Source organism: Athene noctua, chromosome 18 (assembly GCF_965140245.1).
Source record: "Athene noctua chromosome 18, bAthNoc1.hap1.1, whole genome shotgun sequence".
Taxonomy (NCBI): domain Eukaryota; kingdom Metazoa; phylum Chordata; class Aves; order Strigiformes; family Strigidae; genus Athene; species Athene noctua.
This window is the reverse complement of record NC_134054.1, coordinates 14,811,806-14,834,820: the sequence shown is the minus strand read 5'-3', so window position 1 is coordinate 14,834,820 and position 23,015 is coordinate 14,811,806. Positions and strand designations below refer to the sequence as shown.

Below are 23,015 nucleotides of genomic sequence, written 5' to 3'. Positions count from 1 at the left end.
ATTCATTGCTCGTGGCTCTTCTGCACGCTCATCTCCTGCTTTCCTATTTCTATGAGCAGACTGTGCTGGCGCTCGCACACGCTGCAGCTGGAGCTGTGCTCTCCCCGGTCACTGGAGCACCACTACAATTCCTTGTTGACTCTGCAGTTTGTGGACTCGCTCATGCAGCAGGAACAAAAGGAAAGACGCACTTAAAGCAGAGGGCCGATCGTCCTGTCCCCCCCCCCCGATAAAGAATCCCTCCCCCCTTTCCTGCAGCCCCTTTCAGCCCTGGGGGGCCGCTCTAAGGTCTCCCCGGAGCCTTCTCCAGCTGAACCCCGTAACTCTCAGCCTGTCCTCGCAGGGGGGGTGCTCCACTGTAGCGCACCTCTTCGCTGCAGTGGCCCGCGACCGACGACACACGCCCGCGGAAGGCTGCGGGCCGCTTTCCCCGCCCGCAGACCCCTCGCGGTATGGCGCTGTTACCGTAAACAGCGCAGCCGTCTGGGACGGCGCGGGCGGGCCCGGTCCGTGGGCCCGGTCGGGCGGCGCGATGCGATGGGGCAGCGGCCGGTGCCGCCGCGAACGGCTCTTCCCGCCCAGGGCCGCGCGGCCGGCAGCGGCGTCTCCACACGGCGCGGGGGAGGCGCGAGCGCACTCGCGCGCCTCGGCCGGTCCCGGCAGGCGCCGCGCCCCGCCCCGCTGCCAGGGAAGTGAGGTCACGCAGTATGGCGGCGCGGCGGCCGAGCGCCTGAGCGGCAGCTCCTGCGGGCAATCCGCGTCCATCCTTCCCGGGAGCTACGGCGACGGTGCTGCCGGTCTCGCTAGTATCGAGCGGCGGGACCAAAGCCGCGATGGCGTCAGGAAGCGCAGGACTGTGAGGCGGCAGACCGCGAGCTGACAGGGTGGGGTAGAGCGGCGGAACCGGGTCGCGGACGAACCGAGCTGCCGCCATGGAGCTGAGAGTTGGGAACCGGTACCGGCTGGGCCGGAAGATCGGGAGCGGCTCCTTCGGGGACATCTACCTGGGTAAGGAGGGTGGGTCGCTGGGTACGTTCCTGGCGGGTCTGGGGCCCTGTGGGGAACATCCCGGTCGGGCTGGGGTGGGCGCTGCTCGGTGCCGTGCCCGCTCCCAGCCCCTGGCGCCGTTGGGCTGGCGTAACCCCCGGGACCTCGTTTTACCCCGGCGGGAGCTCAGGCAGCGCTCCTGTCCAAAAAATGCCCTTTGGAATAAAGCACCTTGCTCGGGGTACAGCAGCAGCAATTTAGTATTTCGCTGGCATCATGTCCTAATTTCTACAGTGTAGAAATCGGGAATTCTGGCTTGTTTAGCTCCTTCTTCCCATTGTTGTCTTGTGACCTTGGGCATCGTTAATCTTCTCATCTGTAAAATGGGGATAAGGATGTAAATCCCCTTATTTTTGGGGAGGGAACCACCCAACAGAACCCACCACGTTCAGAAAAATGTTTTTTCAAAGAGAGGTGTCTCAGGGTTAGATGGCACTGCAGTGGACTAGAAAAAATTGCTGTCACAAGGATGTTTGTTTCTCCTGCGAGGCCTAAAGAAATTACACAACTAAGAATGACTAGTTTGCGGTTAAAAAAAAAAACTCAAATCTTTCAAAAAATCATCATAGTTTGGCCGTCCTGTTGCTTGAATGTTGCCCTAACATCTTAATGCATATATCTTATTCTGCTACTGTGATTTCTACGCAATTGTAAAATTTGCAGGATTAGCATTATCTTTGCCTGTCCGTTTATGTAGCTCTATCATAATGGCTCAGTGCTTCTAATTATGACAAGCAGTGGTGGGTACAAGTTTTGAAAGCAAGTATTTTTAAAATGTCACTACATTCTCCAAACTCTCAAACCATAAGAAGTGGGTTAAATCGAGAGAAATATAAATTTTGTATCCTGCCGTATAGAAACGGGTATCTTGGATTTCAAAAGTGTGGTAACTTAGAAAAGGAAGTCAAAAAGCAGGGGGAGGTGGAACTTGCAGGAGCTAAGGTATGTTAACTGCATATGCCTGGATGGTAAAAACAGCGTCACTGGGTAACGTACGTGATATGTTCTGCAGCGTACGCAGTGTGAGTGGTGTTTTTTCATCCTAGGCAGCAGTGCTTCATGTTGCAGCGCACAGCTGGCATTCCAAAATAATTTGTTAGCTAAAGCTGCTTGTTCACAGATAATGAAATACGGGTTATCCGTAATAGAGATCATATGCTTTATGAAAAATCCTGTTTTCTAGCTGAAGGCATGTGGTTGTCGAAAAGCAGAGAACATTATTCTTTCCCTGTAATGCTTGCATAAAAGATTGAAGACTATTGTGAGAAAGATGGTGGTAACGCCAGTGCCAAAGTCCTCATTAGCTACTACCGTTGGGATTTTGGTGTGGAGATTAAGACAGCAGTTAAAATCTGAAAAATCTTAGATGAATTGAGAAACACCTACTTTAGCATTTGACTACTGCTCAGGTAAATCGGTTCATATTGTATATATAGTATAAATTTAAAGTGAAAGTAAAATAAACATTTTTTTGTCACTTTTATCTTTATCTGTACAGCTCACACCTGTAAAGTTGCACAGAAATTGTTCTTTGTACTGCTGCCGTGCTGCATTTTGCACAAGAATTACTCATCCTCAGTTTTGACCTCTTCTTTTTATGTCTAAGAGGCCATCATGGATTTCCTTTTAGGGGTTGCTGCGAATGTCTTGCCCGAGCCAGTAACTAGCAGAGAATTATATGCCTGGAAGATCCAGCTAATGTCATGGGTTCCCTCTTTCCGGGGGAAATTACTGTCTTTCACGCACTGAAGCCTTTTGTAGACCTCCAGTTGGTTTACCTATCACATAAAACAGAGATCTGTGCTTTTTGTGATCATGATATGTGGTGGTTTGGGCTTTTTAAAAACAAGTTTCTACTTGGTTGTTCAAACTGCACAGTAGGATAAAAGTGCCTTAAAATAGCTTCTGAAATTCTTTTGGAAGCCATGAATATTATTTTTTTTTAAGTACACATGCCTTTTGATAGCTGTTAGTGAGTTTGTAGATTATCTCAATGTAGATTTCCAGCTTGGTTTTACACTTTGAAAAGGAAGATTTGGTCATTTTTGCCCATTTCCAGTCCCCCTATATTTTTTTTAATGTGGCTATAAGGGTGTTGAAGACATTCCAAGAGTAAAGGGGAGGGACCTTCTTTCTTTTAATCAGTTCTTTGGAATATGGAGCCAATGACTCTGTTTTTATTATCATAGTTCTTTCATATTCTTTCCTGTTCTTCCTCATACATCAAAATATGTCTTCTGGAATTTGGAATGGCCCCAGCTTTGTTTGCTTAGAATGGCATGGTCTGTCGGACAGGATTTTGAAGCGTAAGGCACTCGTAAATGAAGGAGTGCAGACAAAATAAAATGTAGGAATTTAGTGAAGCTGCATCTTTTAAAGTTACCCTCCAGAGGAAGATATGAAAGGAATGGATTCCCAGATATGCTGAATAGTATAAAATACAGACAATGGACCAGGAGGGGTGGGGAGGAGTCAGAGCAAGCACTTGTTTTGTTGTTCCATCCATGAGGTCAAATAAATAAGAGTCATGAAGGCATTGCAGTCACTATGTTTTCATGATTTTTGCATTAATGTATATATATATTTCTTAAGAATGAGTCTTGGGTTGTAAACTAGTTAAAATAATTTCCAAGGCTTTCCTTATGGTAGAGGATTTTGCAATTCCAAGTAATTGGGAATTTTGCCATTTAGAAGAAAATACTTTCACATCTCTAGACTCTTTTTTCACTTACAAATGGTGATTTCTCCTTATACTGCTTGTTAGTACTTTTTAATTGTTGGTTCTTCTCATAATACTGCTTCTCGCTACTTCTCAAATATGTTTTCCTTTAAAGGAAGCTAAGCTTATGGGTTGCAGAGTTATTTTAGAAATTTTGTCCCAGAGTTTAAGTGGGAACAAAAGCCCCTACTTGGGGACGAGCACTGAATTGCTTGGAAGAATTATTTCTGTTTTTCACCACTGGTTTTGCTGAACTCAGATATTTTAATTTCATTGTTTAAATATGAAATCACCTGTCTTGAAGGAGAGAGTTTATGCAGAAGCAGAGTTCAGCTAAGGATCTTGGCTATCTTAGGTGATAAAGACTTCTTGGGAGGAGCAACTATCCTAAGAAATTACCTACTAGGTCGAGACCATGATCAAGTAGTGGTTTAATACTGTATTGAGCAGAGTCTGATACCAGTAATACAAATCTTAGTCCTCCTGTGCAGTTTTTGCCCTAATGAAACAGAGAAATCTGCAGCTGTCTGTAAAGAGATGTGTTTTTTATCATACTCAAACAGCAATTTGTGTCTGTTTTGGATAGGAAAAGCTGAAGAACAAAACCCAAACCCAAGCAAATTAAAACCCCAAAACAACTGCATCTGTTGCTGATGAGATGCTGTCTTCAATCCACACTTTCCTGATCTTGACTGCTGCAGGATTGGGGAGAGCAGGTAGTGAATTTAGGAATAAGCAAGAAAGGTCCCAAGTTCTGTAGTTTAAAATCAAGTTTTTTTATTTGGGGTGGGAAGGTCAGTATTAGATCAGAAGATAATGCCTTCCTTGTATTATTGATCTGTCACATTTCTGGATTGATGTGCACTGTAACTCATTTAAAGTCCACCAAAACAATATATTCATAAATGGTGAAAACCTTAGATTACCGATTGAAGTTTCCCATTGCTGCTACTGCATGATGGCCAAAGTAGCCATCGGAGATCTTGCTACCTATTATGCCAGTTAAAAAGGAGTCATATGAGCCTTATTTTTCTTTGTGTCTTCCAGTTGTTAATGTTGAGGTATGCTTATTGTACCTAGAGTGAGCTTCAAGTGATTTGGTTTCTTAAAGTGCATTGTGAAATGCCTAATAAATATCAGCATTGGTGTTCACTTAGAACAACTCACTGTCCCAGCAACACTGCCTTAATATTCATGTGCATGCACACAAAAAGAGATTTTATTAACTTAATAAAAATTAAAACAGTCTTGTGTGAACTCAGATAATTCCATGCACCATTGCTTTCTTGTGAAGAGTTATGACCATTTTGAGGTGTGGGGTGTTAGCCTGTCTTTGTAGCCTTGGTTAGTCTGACTTTATAGACAAAAGGCTGTGAAGCACTGAAGTAGCTCCTTAATCTCAGGAACAAGGTTTTGCAGTTATAATAGGTGAATACATTAGCTCAGTACTGTGTAGTGGTAGAAGAAAAACAAATGGAAAAAACAGGTAAGCAGAAAAAATTATAATTGTGCATGTCTGTCTTAATTGCTTTGCGTGACTCTCAAAAGGCATTGTGGAACTGGAAAAGGTACAGATAAGTGAAATGGGGAATGATTAGGAGTTACTGAAAATACCTTCTATACAAATAATGACAAGAGGTTTTGAACTCTAGAAAGAGTTAAGGGAAAGCAAGGTAGGGTAGAAGTCTATGAAATCCTGAATATCATGGAGAAAGGGAGTAGCAGCTCCCTTTCTGTTTACTGTTTCTTTCCAAACAAAAACGCAGCTCTCAGTTTAAATGAGTGGGGGATCAGAGCAAACACTAGGTGATGTACTTCACGTGATCCTAAACCGGGAGGTAATGCAGAAAAGGGAAAGCCAAATTCTGCAAGTAGAGAGACTCAGTGATATGTCTAAAAAGTGTCACCTTTTGCCAATCCCTGTTTCCCTGTAGTTCCTAAGTTGCTTGGCTGTGAGAGTGCATATTTTCTTGACTCTTTCTTTTTAAGAATGACAGTTTTTCCCTATATACGTTGAAAGTTTGGAAGTGAACAGGTAAGCCAGTTTTCCAGTCATTTGATTCCTGAAACAAGAATTTAATGAGATTTTTTTTTAAAAGTTTTTGAGAGAACAGATTATTGATTCTAGATAACCTGCCTCCCAGTCGGATAAAATCATAAGGTGTCAGAATACATCTGGAGTATGTTGAGGCTTAGGGAGGTTGTAGTCTCTGTTTCCAAGGCATAATAGGAGGTGATCTGAATTCCTAGCATTTCTTAGGTTGGTAGGGATACATGCCACACCTGTAAACATCCATTCTGAGCACTTTCTCCACAAACTGGAAGTGGAAAGGTACCCCTTAGAAGATGCAGTTGTTAGGTTTTTTTGGAATGGAATAGCAGCAGTTTTGACTTCCTGTGCTACAGTGTCTAATAGTTGTCTCTTAAACTGCTAGTCTGTTGTAGAGAATTGGTAAGGCTTCAGAAGAGTTTCTAGGTAGTTGTGGATGAAAGTACTCAATAATCTCTGTATATTTACCATTGAGTAGTTTGTCGATATTTGTTTTGTTTCAGTCTTGGCAAAGAAAATGCATCTTAAAAAATATTTTGACCAGTGTTTTAAATTCTTCTGGTTTTAGGAACTGATATTGCTGCTGGAGAGGAGGTTGCAATTAAGTTGGAATGTGTGAAAACCAAACATCCTCAGCTCCACATCGAGAGTAAAATCTACAAAATGATGCAGGGTGGAGGCAAGCAAATTATTTTCCTTCTTCAGCGATTTAACTGGTTTTATGTCTTTGATGTATCTGCCACCTGAAAGTATTTAATGGTTAAGATCTCTTTTGACATAAAAGGAGAAGGTGAGAAAGATGACAGGGTAGGTAAAGAGGTACCTCAGCTCTTTTGTGAGCGATGTAGAGTAGCAGTTCCAAGTGCATGACTACTGAACTTCATGGTAACCATTAAGATCCTCCAGTGTTGCTCATGGTTCCATGATATTAAAATGTGAAAACCTTGAGCAATGTGGAACAAAGTTTGGTCCCATCTGGCAGTACACTGATTGACTTTTGTTTCTCATGGGTCAATGAAAGATGGTGACCACTGTTTAACCTGACTTGCTTATTATAGTAGCACAATTCTGAACTTAGTAAACTCAGGTTAATTTTTGTTGAATATGTTAGTATTCTTTCTTCTAAGTTAAAATTATTTCCTTGTGCTGGGAATTCTAAGACAAAATGGTGTTAGTAGTAGAGAACATGAGTGAAGCAAGTACTCTGCTACAGTAACTCATATATTTTGGAATTCTGCATATGTAAGATTCCCGTGCAGTTCTGGGATATAAACTCAGTGTGGTTAAGTTTTGCTTTTGTTTCACAGTACCTTTAATTCTTCCTCAGTTAGGCTGTACTTTTCATAAAGACTACATTCCACACTGTACCTCTAATGCAAAATACAGTAATCATACATCTGGAAACAGGTGATAATGTGTATTTGCATTTAGTTACTTTTAAATTCTTGCCTCATTCAGTTGCTGTTTGTGTGTAACCAGAGTAGCTTTCATAGAGGAAAATGCTTCCCTTATGGGCTTACTAAGGCTGTGATGGTGGGTTCTTTCTGAGGATGATTGCTGTGGAAGCAGGTGGTAGAAGGTTAAGTTTCCATCTGAATAAAGGTTTCTCTTTGAAGGGAATTCAGGAAAAAATAATGCATATCAAGTGAAGGCAAAAGTTTGAAATAGGTGAACTATATCATTTCACTTCCAAAATGCACAAAATTAGCTCAAAGTAATGGCATTTGGCATTCTGAATAAGGCTACCTATGTGCAGGTTTAATTCCAAACATTTGAGCAATTCTGCAGTTCAGTGTGAAATAACTTTCCTGAGTTTCTCAAGAAAGCAGGGCTGATTTGGGCTCTCTCAAGCTGAATGTATAACACTTCTCATAAACAATGCTGCTTTGGTAGAGATTCATCCAACAGCAAATGCAGTGAAACTAGAGGAAAGATGAGTATGAAGCAAGGGTGAAAGTTCATTGCAAATTGAAATGGAAGAGATATGTATTTTATAGTGATCTTGTAGGCTTTGAAACTAAGAAGTTAATTTCTAAGGCCTTCGGCAGTAATATTAGTGGTTTGTCAGTGTGTTTTCAGATTTCCATTTTGCTCCTTATTGCCATCTTGGAGACTATATGAGTATTAATACTTGTAAGATACTTAAGGTTCAAATCCAGCAAAAAGGTTAAAATACTTTTGAAGTTACAAGCAAAGCACAAAGACTAGGGTGTTTCTGGGGAAGAGGGAAAAAAAGGCTATTTTCAGACCTCTGTTGCCATAATTTTATATTGGTTCTGCTGTGAAATTACCAAACTTCTAACTTTGGAATGGCTGAAGCTAGCATAAAATACTAAGCTTCACTGTGAATACAAACATTCACAATAATGACCCTCCTAGAATTAATCTTAAGAGCCTTGATGATTTGTGTGTATGAACTGTATAAATCAAATTGTTATACTGAATAAACTCGTTTCCTCCTTTCTAGTGGGTATTCCCACAATAAAGTGGTGTGGAGCTGAAGGAGACTACAATGTAATGGTGATGGAGCTGTTGGGACCGAGTCTTGAAGATCTCTTCAATTTTTGTTCAAGGAAATTTAGTCTCAAGACAGTCCTATTACTTGCTGACCAAATGGTAGGAAACTGCTTTGTTGATCTTGATAGTGCAGTGTGTTGGGATATTGAAATTTCTTCAGAGATTATCACTATTTTATTTCTGTAATTTAGAGGTGAGTAGGCTGTATCATTAGAGAAAAGACTCAAAATAAGTCTGTTTCTGTAAATACCAAGTGTCCCATCAAAAGTAATTAGAGTCTTAATTTGATTTTTAAAAATTGAACCTGTGCTATTTGCAAACCAGGTGTTGCACTGCTCAAAGATGAAGAAATTCCCCCTAGGAAGTTTTTGGAAACAAATATAAAATAGACACAGAGAAAGAGCTGGACAGAAGGTTTTTATCTATTGTCATCTAAATTATGTTCTCTTTATGCCCTTATATTTTTAGAATTTAAAGTTTCTTTACCTCTTTTATCATTAAGACAGGGTTGCTAGTGTTTTTATACGGAAAAAAAGTGTATGCCCAGTTTCTTGACGATGGACTGTTTGGGTTTTTTTCTCTCTCTTTATTTAGATTAGTCGAATTGAGTATATTCACTCTAAGAACTTCATCCACCGAGATGTGAAGCCGGATAATTTCTTAATGGGTCTGGGGAAGAAAGGCAATCTTGTCTACATAATAGACTTTGGATTAGCGAAGAAGTATCGAGATGCTCGCACTCACCAACATATTCCATATCGTGAAAATAAAAACTTAACAGGAACTGCTCGTTATGCATCCATCAACACTCATCTTGGAATTGGTGAGCTGGGGAAAGCAATAAATAGAAATTGTAAAAGTGTCAATGCATATAATTTTAGTGCAAGTAGATGTTGCCTTAGGGAGGCATGGAAGACAGTCCCTATTTCTGGCAGCGTGCTTGGCCTTGTATCTCTTGTTTGGGTGGGATTTGGTTAGTTTGTAATTCTCAGGAATTAGCACATTTATTTTAATAACTGCAAGGGTGATAGACTTTTTATTGTACTGGATTAGTTTATCATAGGCACAGTAAGTCTCAGCTATCTCTTGTTTTTCTAAGGGTTTTTATGTCAGTCTTGTTGCACAGTCTTTTGTTTTCCCAGTACAAAATGAAACCTAATGAGTCCACTTTTTTATGCTGTTGTAGAGCAATCTCGCAGAGATGACTTGGAGTCCTTGGGCTATGTTCTGATGTATTTTAACCTGAGCTCCCTCCCCTGGCAGGGACTGAAAGCAGCAACAAAGAGGCAGAAATATGAACGTATCAGTGAAAAGAAAATGTCTACACCCATTGAGGTTTTGTGTAAAGGATATCCTTGTAAGTTACTCTTTTGTGGCACTAGGCCTGTGTGTTCACGTTTCAGTGGTATTTCTTTTTTCTTTACACTGAGTTCTACCAGTCTTTTTTCTTTCTTTTTTTTTTTTCCCTTTTCCCCCCACCCCCCACCATGATTGGGCACATCTGTGATAAAGGTACTGTGCTTTCAAGACTGCAATCTTTGTGTTTGTAGACCATTTCTAATTATCCCTTGTCTTAACTATTAGTAAACAATTGTTGGCGTGCCCTCAAGTCTAAGGGTAGCTTGGTACGTCTGATTTATTTGTGCTGTATTTTGTGTGTATGTGTCTGTGCTGGCTGGATAATTCTAACAGACAAATAGCTTTTTGAGAAACTACCCATTTCTTCATGTGTGTGGGTACTATTTCTTGGATGAATCCAGATTGTATAGTCAGATGCACCTCTTACTCACTGCAATTCACTTGAGAATTATCATTCTAGGTTCGTCAGTTTGGCCCGTTGATGGTCAGCATTTGTGAGAGGCATAGGAAACCCTCCTATACCCTAGCATTATGTCTCAAAGCTGTTCTCATTCTCAATTTGGTATTTATACCACAGCAATAACTAGGCATTTTTGAGCCCTGCAGAATGATACCTAAATCTGTTTTAAAACTTGCTGACGTTAGCTGCCACCACAGAATACTGTTGATCTTTCATGAAGAATTCTGTCTCTGTTTTTTCCACACTCTTGGCTTCAGCAGCTAGGTATGGTAATGAGAACTATAGTTTTTGTTAGAGTTGTATCAAAGTTTATTGGCTTCGATCTGTTTCAAATGCTGCTTCCCATATGTTCCTTTACATTCACTAACTAATTTTTTTTTTTTTCTCTGGGGTTAAGGCAGGGAAGGCTAATCAACTTTTCTTGTGGTGTTTGTTAGAATTTCTTTCTTAATGTAAATTATTAATACATTATCTCAGCCAGAAAGATTTGAACTCAAAAGTTGGTATTTGGGACACTGCTGTTATCTCTGGCACATTGAATTTAAAACAATGTTCTTTTTTTTTTCTGTTTAACTAATATTTCATGTGCCATATAAAAACAGGTGTTCAGACTATTGCAAATCTAAAATTGTAGCATGACTTGCATAGGAAATTAATATGGATCTCCTCATTTTTGCATGTTTTTTGTGGTAGCAGATGTGAATCTTTATGTGACTTAACAACGAATAGATGCTATTCCATGTACTGCAAGAAATTGCGTTTAAATATATTCAAAACAAAGAAAGGCCAAAAGAAATCTCTTTTCTTTGCTCAACTGTAGTTTTAAACCTGTCCTCCCCTCCCTCCTCCCCCAGCTGTTCAGTAAAGCACACTAATATTGGGTTCTCTCTGCTGTTGACAGATGAGATCTTTGCCTTCCCTATGATAGACAAATAATTTCCTTTTCAGGGTTGACTTGATAGATGGCTGTAGTGTTGTCTTCAGTAGATTTCTAGTATTAGGTCATTATTCTTTTTCTTAGGTTTAGGAGATGCCCTGTTGAGCTTGGGGTGGTTGGTTATTTTCTTTGTGATTCAGAATTAAGAAAAGCAAATGTGAAGCTGAAGGAAAAAACGGGCTTTCTTTTATTACAGCTGAATTTGCCACATACTTGAATTTCTGCCGTTCTTTGCGTTTTGATGACAAACCGGACTATTCCTATCTAAGACAATTATTTAGGAACCTCTTCCACCGACAAGGGTTCTCCTATGACTATGTGTTTGACTGGAACATGCTGAAATTTGTGAGTAGCTGACATAACTTTCTAAAACTTTTTTTTTTATACTCCATTGTCAGTTTTGAGTATCTTAACTGATCCTGTAAGATTGTCTTACCTTTTTCCTCCTGGAAGCTTTATTGTCTAGAAAGAAGGATCAGGAAATTAGGAGAGGCAGGAGATCCAGGAGCCATGAGATGAGGGTTGAAAGACAACTAAGTTGAAATTACAGGGTTTTAAATGTGTAAGCCTTCTGAGATACTTCCTTCAGGGCAGTCACCAGGCTAGGTTGTGAAATTATTATCTTCTCCCACCTTGATCTTCAGCACAGGTCATTTGCAACTGTTGAGAAGGTGTCCAGCTGCCGTAACAGTATGTGTATACATTTAACATCTTGAAGACTATCCCAGCAGCTGTATGAATGAAATTTATGGCAGTTCTCCAGAAATTTTACCAAAATAATTAATGCTCTATTAAGCTTCAGTTCACAGGTTATCCAGTTCTTTATTTTCAGTATTTTTATCTGAATCTGTAGTTGTAAGCTCAATAATCCCCCAGGTTGTTCACTAGTCTTGACCTATAGGGCGCAAGCAGAGCGGCTGAAGATGCTGAACGTGAAAGGCGAGAACGAGAGGAAAGATTGCGACATACACGAAATCCAGCTGTGCGTGGATTACCCTCCACTGCTTCTGGCAGGCTGAGAGGGACGCAAGATGTAGCTTCTCCTACTCCTCTTACCCCAACTTCACATGCTGGTAAGTTAGAAAATACCTGGATAGATGCATATTGTAGACTAATTTGGAGTTTGTTCCTGGTCATTGGAAATTCGAAATTAGAATTAGGATGCCTGAGTGATATAGGTCTCTGGACAGGGTCTGGGGGTTTTTCTTTGTGTTTTTTTCCCCCCGGCTTGCTTTTCGGTAGATTATGGGTAATTGTATACACTTACTACCTGCCACCTGCTACTTAAATTTCTGTGAATGTAAAACACAGACTTTGATTTCTCTTGTTGACTCTGTGGAAGTTTTATATGCAAACAGTGAGGGTCTGATTTTTCCAATGACCATGTTGTAATCCCGTTTCTCATTATGAGACTCTAATGTGTTTTTTCTTATAGCCAACACCTCTCCTCGGCCAGTGTCTGGTATGGAACGAGAAAGGAAAGTGAGTATGAGATTGCATCGTGGTGCCCCAGTCAATATCTCATCATCTGACTTAACAGGCCGACAAGATACCTCTCGCATGTCAACTTCTCAGGTAAAAGAAGATATCTTGTAATGGAAAAATGAGGGTAATTTGACAAAGTTAATTTGCTGAAAGAGCATACCAGCTAGTTGATGATTTTTACAGATGATAACACATAAATACTTGACATTTTAACTGAATGTTTGTGATGAAGCTGTAGACTACTGTAAAGAAAAAAAGACTTTTTTTTTTTACCTTGGCAGCAATAAGCATAAAATGCTCAAAGTGATACACAGTCATTTGTGTATGAGATGATGCAAAATCATCTGTTTTCAATGAGGAAGCAGAGTAAGTTAGAGGCAGTTGCGAGTTATGTTTCCAGATCAGTGGAGCAGAGATTATTGGTGCAGAATAAACAAGAAGTAGTTGGTGAAGAACAGAAAAGTGCAAAAGTGAGGACATGTTGTAGTGCAGTACTGTAATTCAGAGCAGATAAGAAGCCACATGTGTGGATAATGGATAGGTTGCAGAAGGCTCATCTGAAGAGGATGGCAGGAGGTTGAATGATAGAGTGATTCATAGCCATAGTCAACACTGAAATCATCCTCGTTGGTCACAGTGACTTAGCAAAGAGATTTTAGGAATGCGTCTTTTTAAGACTGACAAACAATGTTTAAATATATTTTTAACTGTTTATGCTATAGCTGAAACATTCCTTTTTCAGGGTATTCACACAGACTTGTTCCGAGTAGTGTGTGGCCTGGCTTTGTACAGCTTAACTTGAGTCTCACCCAGAGAATGGGGAATCACCTGTACTGCAGGCATAATGCAACACAACACGGAGAGTAGCCTGTTAGGACTGGTGCAGATGCCTAGGGGTTTTTCCATCACGCCTCAACACTGTCTTGGAGTTCTAACTGCATGATTTTTGCCATGGACTCATTTTATTCCTCGCTGACAGAGCATATTATTGATAAAAATTAGCTCCGTTCCTTTTGGCTTCATCATTTAATTGGCAGAATGAATTATTTTGGGTAGTAAGTGGTTTTATATTTAGAATCTAAAAGAGAACGCTCTTTTAGGTGGAGGCCAGGTAGGTATTTTTAATGAAGGCTGAGGGTGAACTGGTTTGGAGAAATAATTCTGCTGTAACAAAAGTGAAGTGGGATTTTCTGGGTTGGTTTTCAGTTTGAAGCAATTATTTCACCATGTAGCTGCAAATGTTTATGCTTGTGCAAGGAATGAACAGTTCGGGAGCAGGAAATGACTGGAGAAGAATAGGAGATGGGTAAGGTTTTCTCTGTTGGTGGCAGTTTTTAGCAGCTTAAATTGTTCACTGAACTACAATTATTGCCACCAGAATTTCTCACATTGAAATATTTTATGGCTAAAGATTGTAAGCAGCATGAAACCAAAGAGGGTAGAACTGTGCATTGTTACAGATCTTGTAAGTATGCATAAATGCCTGATAGAAGGGTATAAAGAAGGTGCAGCCAGACTCTTCTCAGCAGTATCCAGTGAATGGACGACAGACAGTGGGCACAAACTGAAATTTAAGAAATTCCATTTAGACATAAGAAAAAACTTTTTTACTGCAAGGGTGGGCAAGGACTGGAACAGGTTGCCCTAAGAGGATGTGGAGTCTCCCTCTTTCACATTATTCAGAACCCAGTTGGACATTGTATGGAGTGGTCTGCTCTAGTTCACTGCACTTTAGGTAGTGGGATTGGACTAGATGATCTCCAGGGGTTACTTCTGACCTTGGCTGTTCTTTGAGGCTGTGATGCTGAGTTCCCCCTGAACATGTACTCAAATGTAAAGATGTTTTCCAGGTACAGTGTGTATGCCCAGGGTTTATCTCTGGGATTCCAAGCAAATCTCAGATGTCTTGTCTCACTTACCAGTCAGATAAACAATTTATGGGAGTAATAGAAATAAGTGCAGTTATGTTACTTGACTATGCTAGAATAGAGTGTATCTGTCATTTTTTTGTCATGTTACTGCTATGTAGCTCAGTGTGCACGTGACACTCGTAAACATTTTAAGGTATGAGTAATCCAGTTGGGTTTGCAGATGCATTTTAGTTCTCATTGTAAAATGGGAATACCCTGAGATTGTGTAGGACTGTGGGTTTTTTTGAGTAGTCTTTGAATATCCAGATATATTAATTTGTGGTGTGGGCCAAGAGTAGAGTCTGACTTAATGACACATTTTAATACCTGCCCTTTTCAACACTGCTCCAAGTGTGGGATCACTCGGGTGACTTCTTTATAATCCCAGTAGCAGCCTAGTTGGGATCTTCTCTGTGTTTGTTAGAATTAATAATTCATCATCTGTTGTCTTCATTTAGTTCTTATCAAGGCAGTGAACCACTGCTGTTCTCCTCTCACGGTGGCTGAGTAACAGTGTGTGACTGTAGTATAATTTAAACAGCTTCCCATGGGCCTTTCAGGTTTGGAAGGCAAGAGAGATTGACTTAGACTTTACCTTGTAACTCTTCCCCTTGAGCTTGGTAGAGGAAATCCGCTTTTCATTTTTCCCAACTCTCTTACTCGGTAGCAGGCAAGGCGGCTCAAGTTGCAAGCTTTCATAGCTTATGCTCTTAACTGTCCTCATAACTTTAAAGTAGTTCTTCCATGATCAAAGTATATCCTTAGATGTTAACCAGATTAATAAAGCCATGTGTTTCCCATTATCTTTACATGTTGTTCTTAGTCAGGAAAACCTAAAGTATCCAACTTGCATGGCAAGGTTATTAAGGAGAATTTTGATGGGCTAGGTATAAGAATAGAGAAAATAGTCCATACCACTTCTTATCAGGAGAACAGTAAAGAACAGCAGTGATTTGTCCATGTTCATTCCAAGTGTGTTAATTTCCTTTGTTAAGACTTAAGTAAATATGCTATCGGTATTCCTTTTTCGGGAAACGTTTAGACCATACTCCTGGTAGAAAGCGGCTTTTAAAGTTTGCTATGCAGATCTACAGATGTCTTATGTTAAGAACTACATTTGTTAGATTTGTTATAAATAACAAATTTGGTTTGTTATTTTAATTTTTTTGGATGCTTTGGTTTGGCAAGGCAACCCTGCATCTGTAATCTCCACCTCTCATCATCTAGAGGAAGGACTACTGCTTGTTAAACTCTGGGCAGCGGAAATGTGCAGGGGTTACTCAAAGAACTAATGAAAGCTACTTACCTCTAAGTAGAGTTCTTAAAAGATGACTCCATGTTTTTAATCTTTCTTTTTTCCAAAATGAGTTCTAATCAGTTCAGTCTGAAACTGAAAACTAAGGCTGGGGATGTAGGTAATATGAACCAAAACTCTTTTATGGAAAATAGGTCTTAGAAAAATTTAACACTCATGGAAAAATGGTAATTGGTAAGGATAGCAGGATAGACGTCATGTGTATTCCGCACCTATTGTCTGCATAGTACCTAAATCATTCTCATTAGAAGGACTAACACTTTGTAACACTTAAAACAACTAGCGTGTATACAAAATGGTTTGTGAAGCTTAAGTGTTTCTAATGAAATTATATGAATTCTGTGACACATTATTCAGTACTTTTCTCGATTATTTGGAAGTGAATGCAACAACTAAAAACCTGAAAGTTGTGAGATGTTTGACAGCAGTAAACATTAGTGAGAGTTGAGCAGTCAGGTAAAGCCTGTTCAACTAAAATGTGTATTACTGCAGTACTCCTAAAACCTGATTAGGATGAAGGAGTGAATCCCATTGTCTTATATGTGGGAACTGTATCTGTGGTAAGCAACAACTGAGGAGGCTTTGAGCGTAATGTTGGAGAGGTTAGTGTGATGTTATAATTTCATCCTTGAATCTATGTATGATACAGTAACGAACAGAAATTGAGAGGTTATTTCATGTCATTAGTGAGACGGATGCTGGAATATTATGCTCAGTTCATTTCTCAGTATCTTCAATTGTTGGAAAACAGAGAAGAGCCATAAAAATTGAGCCTAGGGAAACATTGTGCAATGCAAGTGTTTCAGATTAGCATCATTCAGTTTGTCTGAAAGGTAAGAGATCATCTTGAATTAGTTGCTATAGCATTTTAGAGACAATGGCTTTAACAGGAACTGACATTTATGTGAAAAACATGAAGAACCTATTGCTTAAAATTAAAACCACACACATTTAAAGAAAAGCGAAAGAGAGATCTAAGTGAAGGCAGTTAGCCACTGACACAGCTTCTAAAAGAAGTAGATCATTTGCCCCCTTTGCATCAAAACTGAATTCATTTCTAGGTGGCGTATTTGGGTCTAAAGCAAGCCTAAATTACAGGTCTCTGCAGTGAAGAGCTGTGATCTGTGCTGAACAGAAAATCATACCAGCTGTTAACAAAGTCCTTCTGCTGTTAAGCTCTATGAGTGAATTTTTCACTAAGTCTCCTTTACATAGTCAGTCTTTTAAGAAACATAGTAGAAAAGTTAGTAAAGAAGGTCATGAGCATTCCAGTAAACACTGCTTTGAATCAGTTCTGTTGATCCACGTTGCACAGACTGCATCCCAAAAGCAGTGATCATCTCAACGAGTCTAGTTATGGGTGAGTAGCCTTCATTTCCTTTCACAGAAGGTTCGATCCAACTGCTCATGGTATACAGTAAGTTGTTTAATTTTTTTTCTTCCCGAATGTAGCATGTTCAGCACCCAGCAGTCAAAACTGCGTAATTCCTACTAGTAATAGAGGTTCTCTCCATAGTTGGACGAAAAGATTGGAATGCTGCACAAATAAATATTTGATAAAATCTCTTTGACAGGAGAAGTTCTTAGAAGACTGTAGCCAACACTGCCAATGACCAACTTAAGTGTTGTGCTGCTTCCCTGGGGGGAAAAGTGATATACTTCCAATGCCTGTGCATTTTCCATCTCCTCATGAGCAAATCTTTCTCCATATATCCATCTTAATAGGCATCATACTCTGCATTGTTCTTCTGACCCTGTCAGCTTTCTTTGAGGAATAATGCTTTGTTCCTTTTACGTATCTCTTAATAGATAGAAATGTCTTATAGAAGTCTGAAGTCAGAGCTCCTCAAAAGATACATTTGCTACTACAAGTTTAGGTTGAATATTTGTTAGACATCTTTATATATTGGGGCAGTGGAACTGTTACAAATTGCTGTCTTTTCCCCTACCTCAGAATAGCATTCCTTTCGAACACCATGGCAAGTAGCTGCTCGTCTCCTTTCGTTGGAAGGCAGCACTGGGTGAGTGCTTCTCATTAGACACCAAAACTTTGTATGGGATGGGGAAAAAAATCTTTGGAAACATCCAACTTTGCTTCTCCTCCTCACATTATCTCATAGTTGTACCTGTGCCTTCCGGTCAGATGCTTGATGGAGCATTGTTTTTTTCTCTAAGTTAAAAGTAAACATCCTCCCAAAAGTTGAATTATTGCTGCTGTTCCACTTGGACTCTCAAGCAGAATTGACAAAAATAATTAAAAGTTCCTAAAATTGTTCAAGCCTCAACAATAAAATAAAATAACCAAGTCTAAATTTTAGCTGTTTGAGAATTACATGTCTTTCCAGGGATGTTCATGCATCAGTGTGTCATCTGTTCAAAACCAGATCTGCTTCAGAATTGTAAAACCAAAATACTAGTATGAAGACTTAATTGACTGTATTACTCAAATGAGGCTCTGTCTTGTGAATGGAATGTCCTTATACAGCCATGCCCATTTTTCACTGTTTTATATTCTTTATTCCTTGTGAGCTGTCATTTAAAAAATATTCAGATCTATATTGAAAAAATGTTCACAGACTAATGAGAACAGTTTGAACATGAGCATCTTGGAGGTAGACAGACTTGGATTTGGGTTTTTAGAACTTCTTCCCACTGTTCAGTACAGTAGAAGTTTCTGCCTTTCTGTGTGCAGCTTTTGGCTTTTTAGTCTGTTCTGCTTTTGGCAATAACAGGTTTCATCAGGGAAATAACAAGTTTCAGTTGGAATCTGAACCTTGATGGCTGAAGGATGCTTTCTTAAGTATTTCAGGAGCTTCTTTGCTTTGCTTCTTATTAAAAAAAGGCTGTGAGATTTTTCTGTTCCTGAATAAATTCTGTTGTATAACTCCGTCTGCTGCCTCACTTTCTCTATAAAGCCTAAGCTTGCACTAATCCTGTATCTCTAGCTGGTGAAGAATCCTGTTATTCCTCTTCTGTTTTCTCCTCCCGCTTTGTGTGCTTGGCTGACTGTGCACAAGCTGCTTTGTAAACAGTTTGTAACGTTAAAGACTTTCAACTGTAAGTGGCAGCTTAACACTTTAAAGTCCAATTATCAGACCTTGATCAAAAATTTTTAAAATTGTAAAAAAAATTTTGAAAAGGCAAACCTAAAGCTTTGCATTGGAAAGCTTGTGCGTGTGAGGTATGTAGATTCTGGTCTGCCCGGGGTTTCATTGGTTGGCCTTTACCGTATGCCTTACTATTCGTAGCTGTTTACAACAAATTAATACAGAATAGTGATTCAGCTACTTAGACATTTCTCGCTTATTAAATTGCAGCGATGTGTGGTGGTTTTTCACTTTCACAGTGAAAGTGTTATTGAAATAATGTTACACTGTTACGTAAATAGGTCAAGCTATGGAAATTAATGAAGTGTCTTTTAACACAGTGTCCCATGAAAAGCCATTGAAAATAATTACATTTTTTCTAAACTTCTTAATGGGATTTCCCACCCACCCACCCCCAAACCTAATTATCCATTGAATCTATTTCTGCACATTGGTAGTGTTTTCATCTGGTTTGTTCTTTCTTCTGTGCATGTTTATGCTCTGTTTACTTTTCTTCAAAACATCCCCTCTGGCTGGAAAGGTGAATTTTCCATGTTAACTTCTAATAAAGGAGGAAAATACAGGGAACTTCGTGTAGCTACAGGTGGGTGCAAAACATTGTATAGTTCATTGGATTTTAAATTCACACACTTTTGGCAATGATTTATTTAGAAGTACATTGAGAGCCACTTGTATGTTAACTAGAAGGATATGTGCTGATGTTGTCTTGTTTTTTGGCTTTGGTAGATTCCTGCTCGGGTAACTACCAGTGTTCTCCAGTCTGCTGTGCACCGATGAAAATTATTTTGCCATGGAGGGCAGATAATGCATGGCTGATCTCCTATGTTACCAATGGCTTTACTAGCAAAAATACCCTAAACTAGAGCGGAAGCATTACAATTGGAGTTCTCCATGTGACTTAAAAGGCACTTGGAGGAACATGGACAGACTCCAGCAGCTGCCATTACAGGACGCTTTTGCCAGAAACCCAGTGACCTTAAGAGAACCCTGTGGTAACAGGGCTGGAAAAGAAAGATGGTTTACAGAGTTGACCGCCTGTTAATCAGATGGCCATTTCAGTTTTCCCTCCACAGGCGGCAGACTTTACCCCCTTTTTATTATTCTACTGTAACTATAAATCTTTTACTTGGTTTAAGAAAGTTTTTTGTATCATTTTGCTAAAATTATTGGCTTAATTCTCTGTAAAGAACTCTTTGCTTTTGTCTGATTTAAAAATGTAGTATATAAACAAACCTAAACTACAGACAATGACTCGCAATTTCTTGTTTAAAAAAATTAGTCTGGCAGGGAACATGTAAGTGAATCAAACCCATCTGACTTTATTTAAAATGTTTACTTATCTGTATGGTCCCATTCTGACTGAGACAGTTTTCTCATGAAATTTTTAAAACTGTTAGAATTTTACATTGCTGTTTGCTGTCTTCATTCACACTTAACATCTAACTTTCCATGTAACAAAAAGGAATTTTTAATTCTAGTTCTTTTTCATAAAGGAGGAAAGCTAAATACCATGCAGGAGAGTCTAAGTATAGTAGAGACGGTGATAATGGATTTCTTTCTTTGTAAAGAATATGAGGGTCAAAGTGGAAGACAGGCATTTGAGAGATTTAGAATTTGAAAGATTGTCCTATCTTTCTGCTTAGTTTGGGTAAATGGATAGTTTAAAACATTGGTTTTATTGGTAAAATTCTGTTGCCTTCACTCTGAGGCTGGTTAGCTTGGAGGGTATTGCAAGTGGAAAATACACATCGCTTCTGAATCTTCAGTGAATTTGAATGTTTCAGCATCTACATGTTTAAAAATAAATAAATAGATTCAGGCCTTCTGTTTCCTGCCAAGACTCAAAAAAGGAATTCTTCTTAAAAAACAAATAACAAACCAACCTATTCTTGCTGTGAGAATTTTTACAATTCGGGGGCATACCATATTTAATTCTCAACTGTATTGAACCTGAGTATGCTCAGAATCATTAGCTAGGAACAAACGACTCAACATGCTTAGGTTGTCCAAAAAACTGTTGCAGGTGCTGCTAACACCTGTTGGTTGTAGAATATGGGAGAGTCTTCATATTGTCTGTTACTCTCATAAAAGTAGGTATGCTGTCCTCTTAGTACTTGGAACATTATCAGAAGTACTGTTTATACTAGTATGACAGAAATAATGGGAAGTTCCATGTTGGAAATGAAAAGTATATACAGAGATTTTGTTTGAACAGTTAGCTGTTTTGAGAAATTCTTGCCTGCTTGAAAACAGATTTTTAAAAAAAAAAAAAAAAAAAGGCCTATTGGTCTTCAGAGTTTTATGAAGAGAAATTTTTATTGTTTTGGTGCTTACAAATTCGGATTTGCCCCTCTCAGAAGTCCACGTATTAAGTATTAGTCGCTCTTCTTTGGATGCTTTCAGAACATTAGCTACTTGCTTGTGTGTACTCTGGATCTTGACTGGGGAAAACCTGTGTTTGGGGAGAGTATAGTGGAAAAGCTTAAGAGTTTGATCCATGGATAAGTTTGCATAAGAGAATTATTTCCTCAGTTACTATAAACTTCAGTATTTTAGGCTTGTGCACTACCATTTGAACAGTTTTACACTTCACTGTGCTTTCCTTGTAAATATCTGTGGTTAATAATGTACTGTTAGAGGGACTCACAGAGGCAGCCTCTTATTCTCTCTGTATCTGGCACATTAGATTGCTGTACTATACTTAAAAGTTGACTGCAGACTTCTAGAATTGTACTCACTTGTGGGCAATTTTGTCCTTCATAATAGCTAAATGCCATCATGCAGAAAATAGACTGTCTGTATCTGTGTATTGGAAACCAGTATTTCAGAGCACTTCATTTGTACGATCACTGTATTTGTGTACTTTAACAATTGTGTAAATACATTCATAATAACTTCTATTCTTCTTTGGTGTAACTTACTTGCAATGAATCCCTACTCTTGGTGTAACTTCTTTCTTTCCTCCTTTTTTTAAAATTATTTTTTTAAAAAGGGGTTTCTGTACCTACAAAGAGTGCTGTCAGTTGCAAACATTTGTCGTGGTACTAAAACTTTCACTTGAAGCATTTTGGTAGTCCTGGTCAGAATGCAGCAGTTAGAGTATACAGGAAGAAAGGCTCTCGTTGCGTTGCTCACAGAAAGCATGTCCTTTTGTCTGTTTAAAGGTAAATGTTTTTTGTTTGCTATTGCTTCTTTTCCAGTAGTCTTTTTTACAAATGCTTTCTCTTACTAAGTAATACATTGTACTGATAGGAAGTATGGGAAGAGAATTGTTACTGAGACTTGATCAGTTACAGGAGCTAGGATAAAAGCAAGAAAAATATTGAGCTCTGCCCACAAGGCCTTGTATAATAAAAGTCCTGACTTTTGGTACATGATTGTCAAAAGTCTATTCATAACCTGAGGGCAAATAAACTTTCAAGAATCCTCTGTGTTTCTTATTAGCAGGCCTTTAAAAGTTGAAAGGATATTTAATTTGTCCTCACAGTTTTCATTTAGAAGTCGCTCTGTGCTTTTATGTGAAAAATACCAGCTGTGCTGCTGTTTTACATCATTGTGCTGGCTACAGAGTCCCCGAGTTCTTTGTGGTACAAGTACCTTGAAAATAATTGACAATAAATCCTAATCTTTAAGAGAAGATACTAAGTAAAAGCATTTAAGTAGTCCATATATTCCATGTCAACTTCATGAAAATACTCAAAATCTCCCTTGGAGGAAGTCATGTGGAACTTGAAGACCTCTCATCCTTCGTTCTCCAGTAGGGAAAAAAAACATAAGCACAACCATTTATTGTCATCATTTTCCCACATTCCAGGCCTCTGAGTGGCAGCTCCTCCATAAAATCTGTCAAAAGGCAACAGTTTCAGAAATCGAATTTCCCAACAAGAATCTTTACAAGGAATTTACAGATTTGTAAGCAGATCGTTGGCTAGAGTGTACATGTTCATTTCAAGAATATTTATTTTGTCTTTAGAAAAGAATAAAATAAAAAGGTATGTATTTTGTTCTTTAAATTTTGCTTTACAAAAGCAGCATTTCATGTGTACAAAATACTAAGTGAAAACAAACAATGCTGCTGTTTTTTAACAGTGCTGAGCCACCTGATCAGA

At 39.1% G+C, this 23,015-nt stretch overlaps 1 protein-coding gene across 4 annotated transcripts; it reads left to right on the top strand.

Annotated features, from left to right (window-relative positions):
* The first annotated feature begins 678 nt into the window (after positions 1–678).
* CSNK1D (casein kinase 1 delta) lies at positions 679–21,806 on the top strand. 4 transcript variants are annotated; one of them, XR_012634805.1, is made up of 11 exons: positions 679–1,008; positions 6,385–6,495; positions 8,284–8,432; positions 8,928–9,156; positions 9,520–9,690; positions 11,286–11,434; positions 11,991–12,162; positions 12,525–12,664; positions 17,754–17,820; positions 19,427–19,489; positions 19,633–19,667. XR_012634805.1 is itself a non-coding variant. In XM_074922456.1 (10 exons), exons 1-9 carry the CDS (start codon positions 933–935, stop codon positions 19,442–19,444), a joined length of 1,215 nt encoding a protein of 404 aa, XP_074778557.1. In that variant the 5' UTR covers positions 679–932; the 3' UTR covers positions 19,445–19,489; positions 19,633–21,806. The 4 variants fall into 4 exon arrangements, 3 of the variants coding, with proteins under 3 accessions (XP_074778557.1, XP_074778556.1, XP_074778555.1); XM_074922456.1 differs by lacking the exon at positions 17,754–17,820 and having other exon boundaries at positions 19,633–21,806; XM_074922455.1 differs by lacking the exon at positions 19,427–19,489 and having other exon boundaries at positions 19,633–21,806.
* Positions 21,807–23,015: the final 1,209 nt, after the last annotated feature.

Coding starts and splice junctions, on each gene's coding strand:
- CSNK1D (XM_074922454.1), top strand. CDS start 933: ATGGAGCTGAGAGTTGGGAACCGGTACCGGCTGGGCCGGAAGATCGGG. Junction 8,433..8,927: donor TATTACTTGCTGACCAAATG/GTAGGAAACTGC, acceptor CTCTTTATTTAG/ATTAGTCGAATTGAGTATAT. Junction 9,157..9,519: donor CAACACTCATCTTGGAATTG/GTGAGCTGGGGA, acceptor ATGCTGTTGTAG/AGCAATCTCGCAGAGATGAC.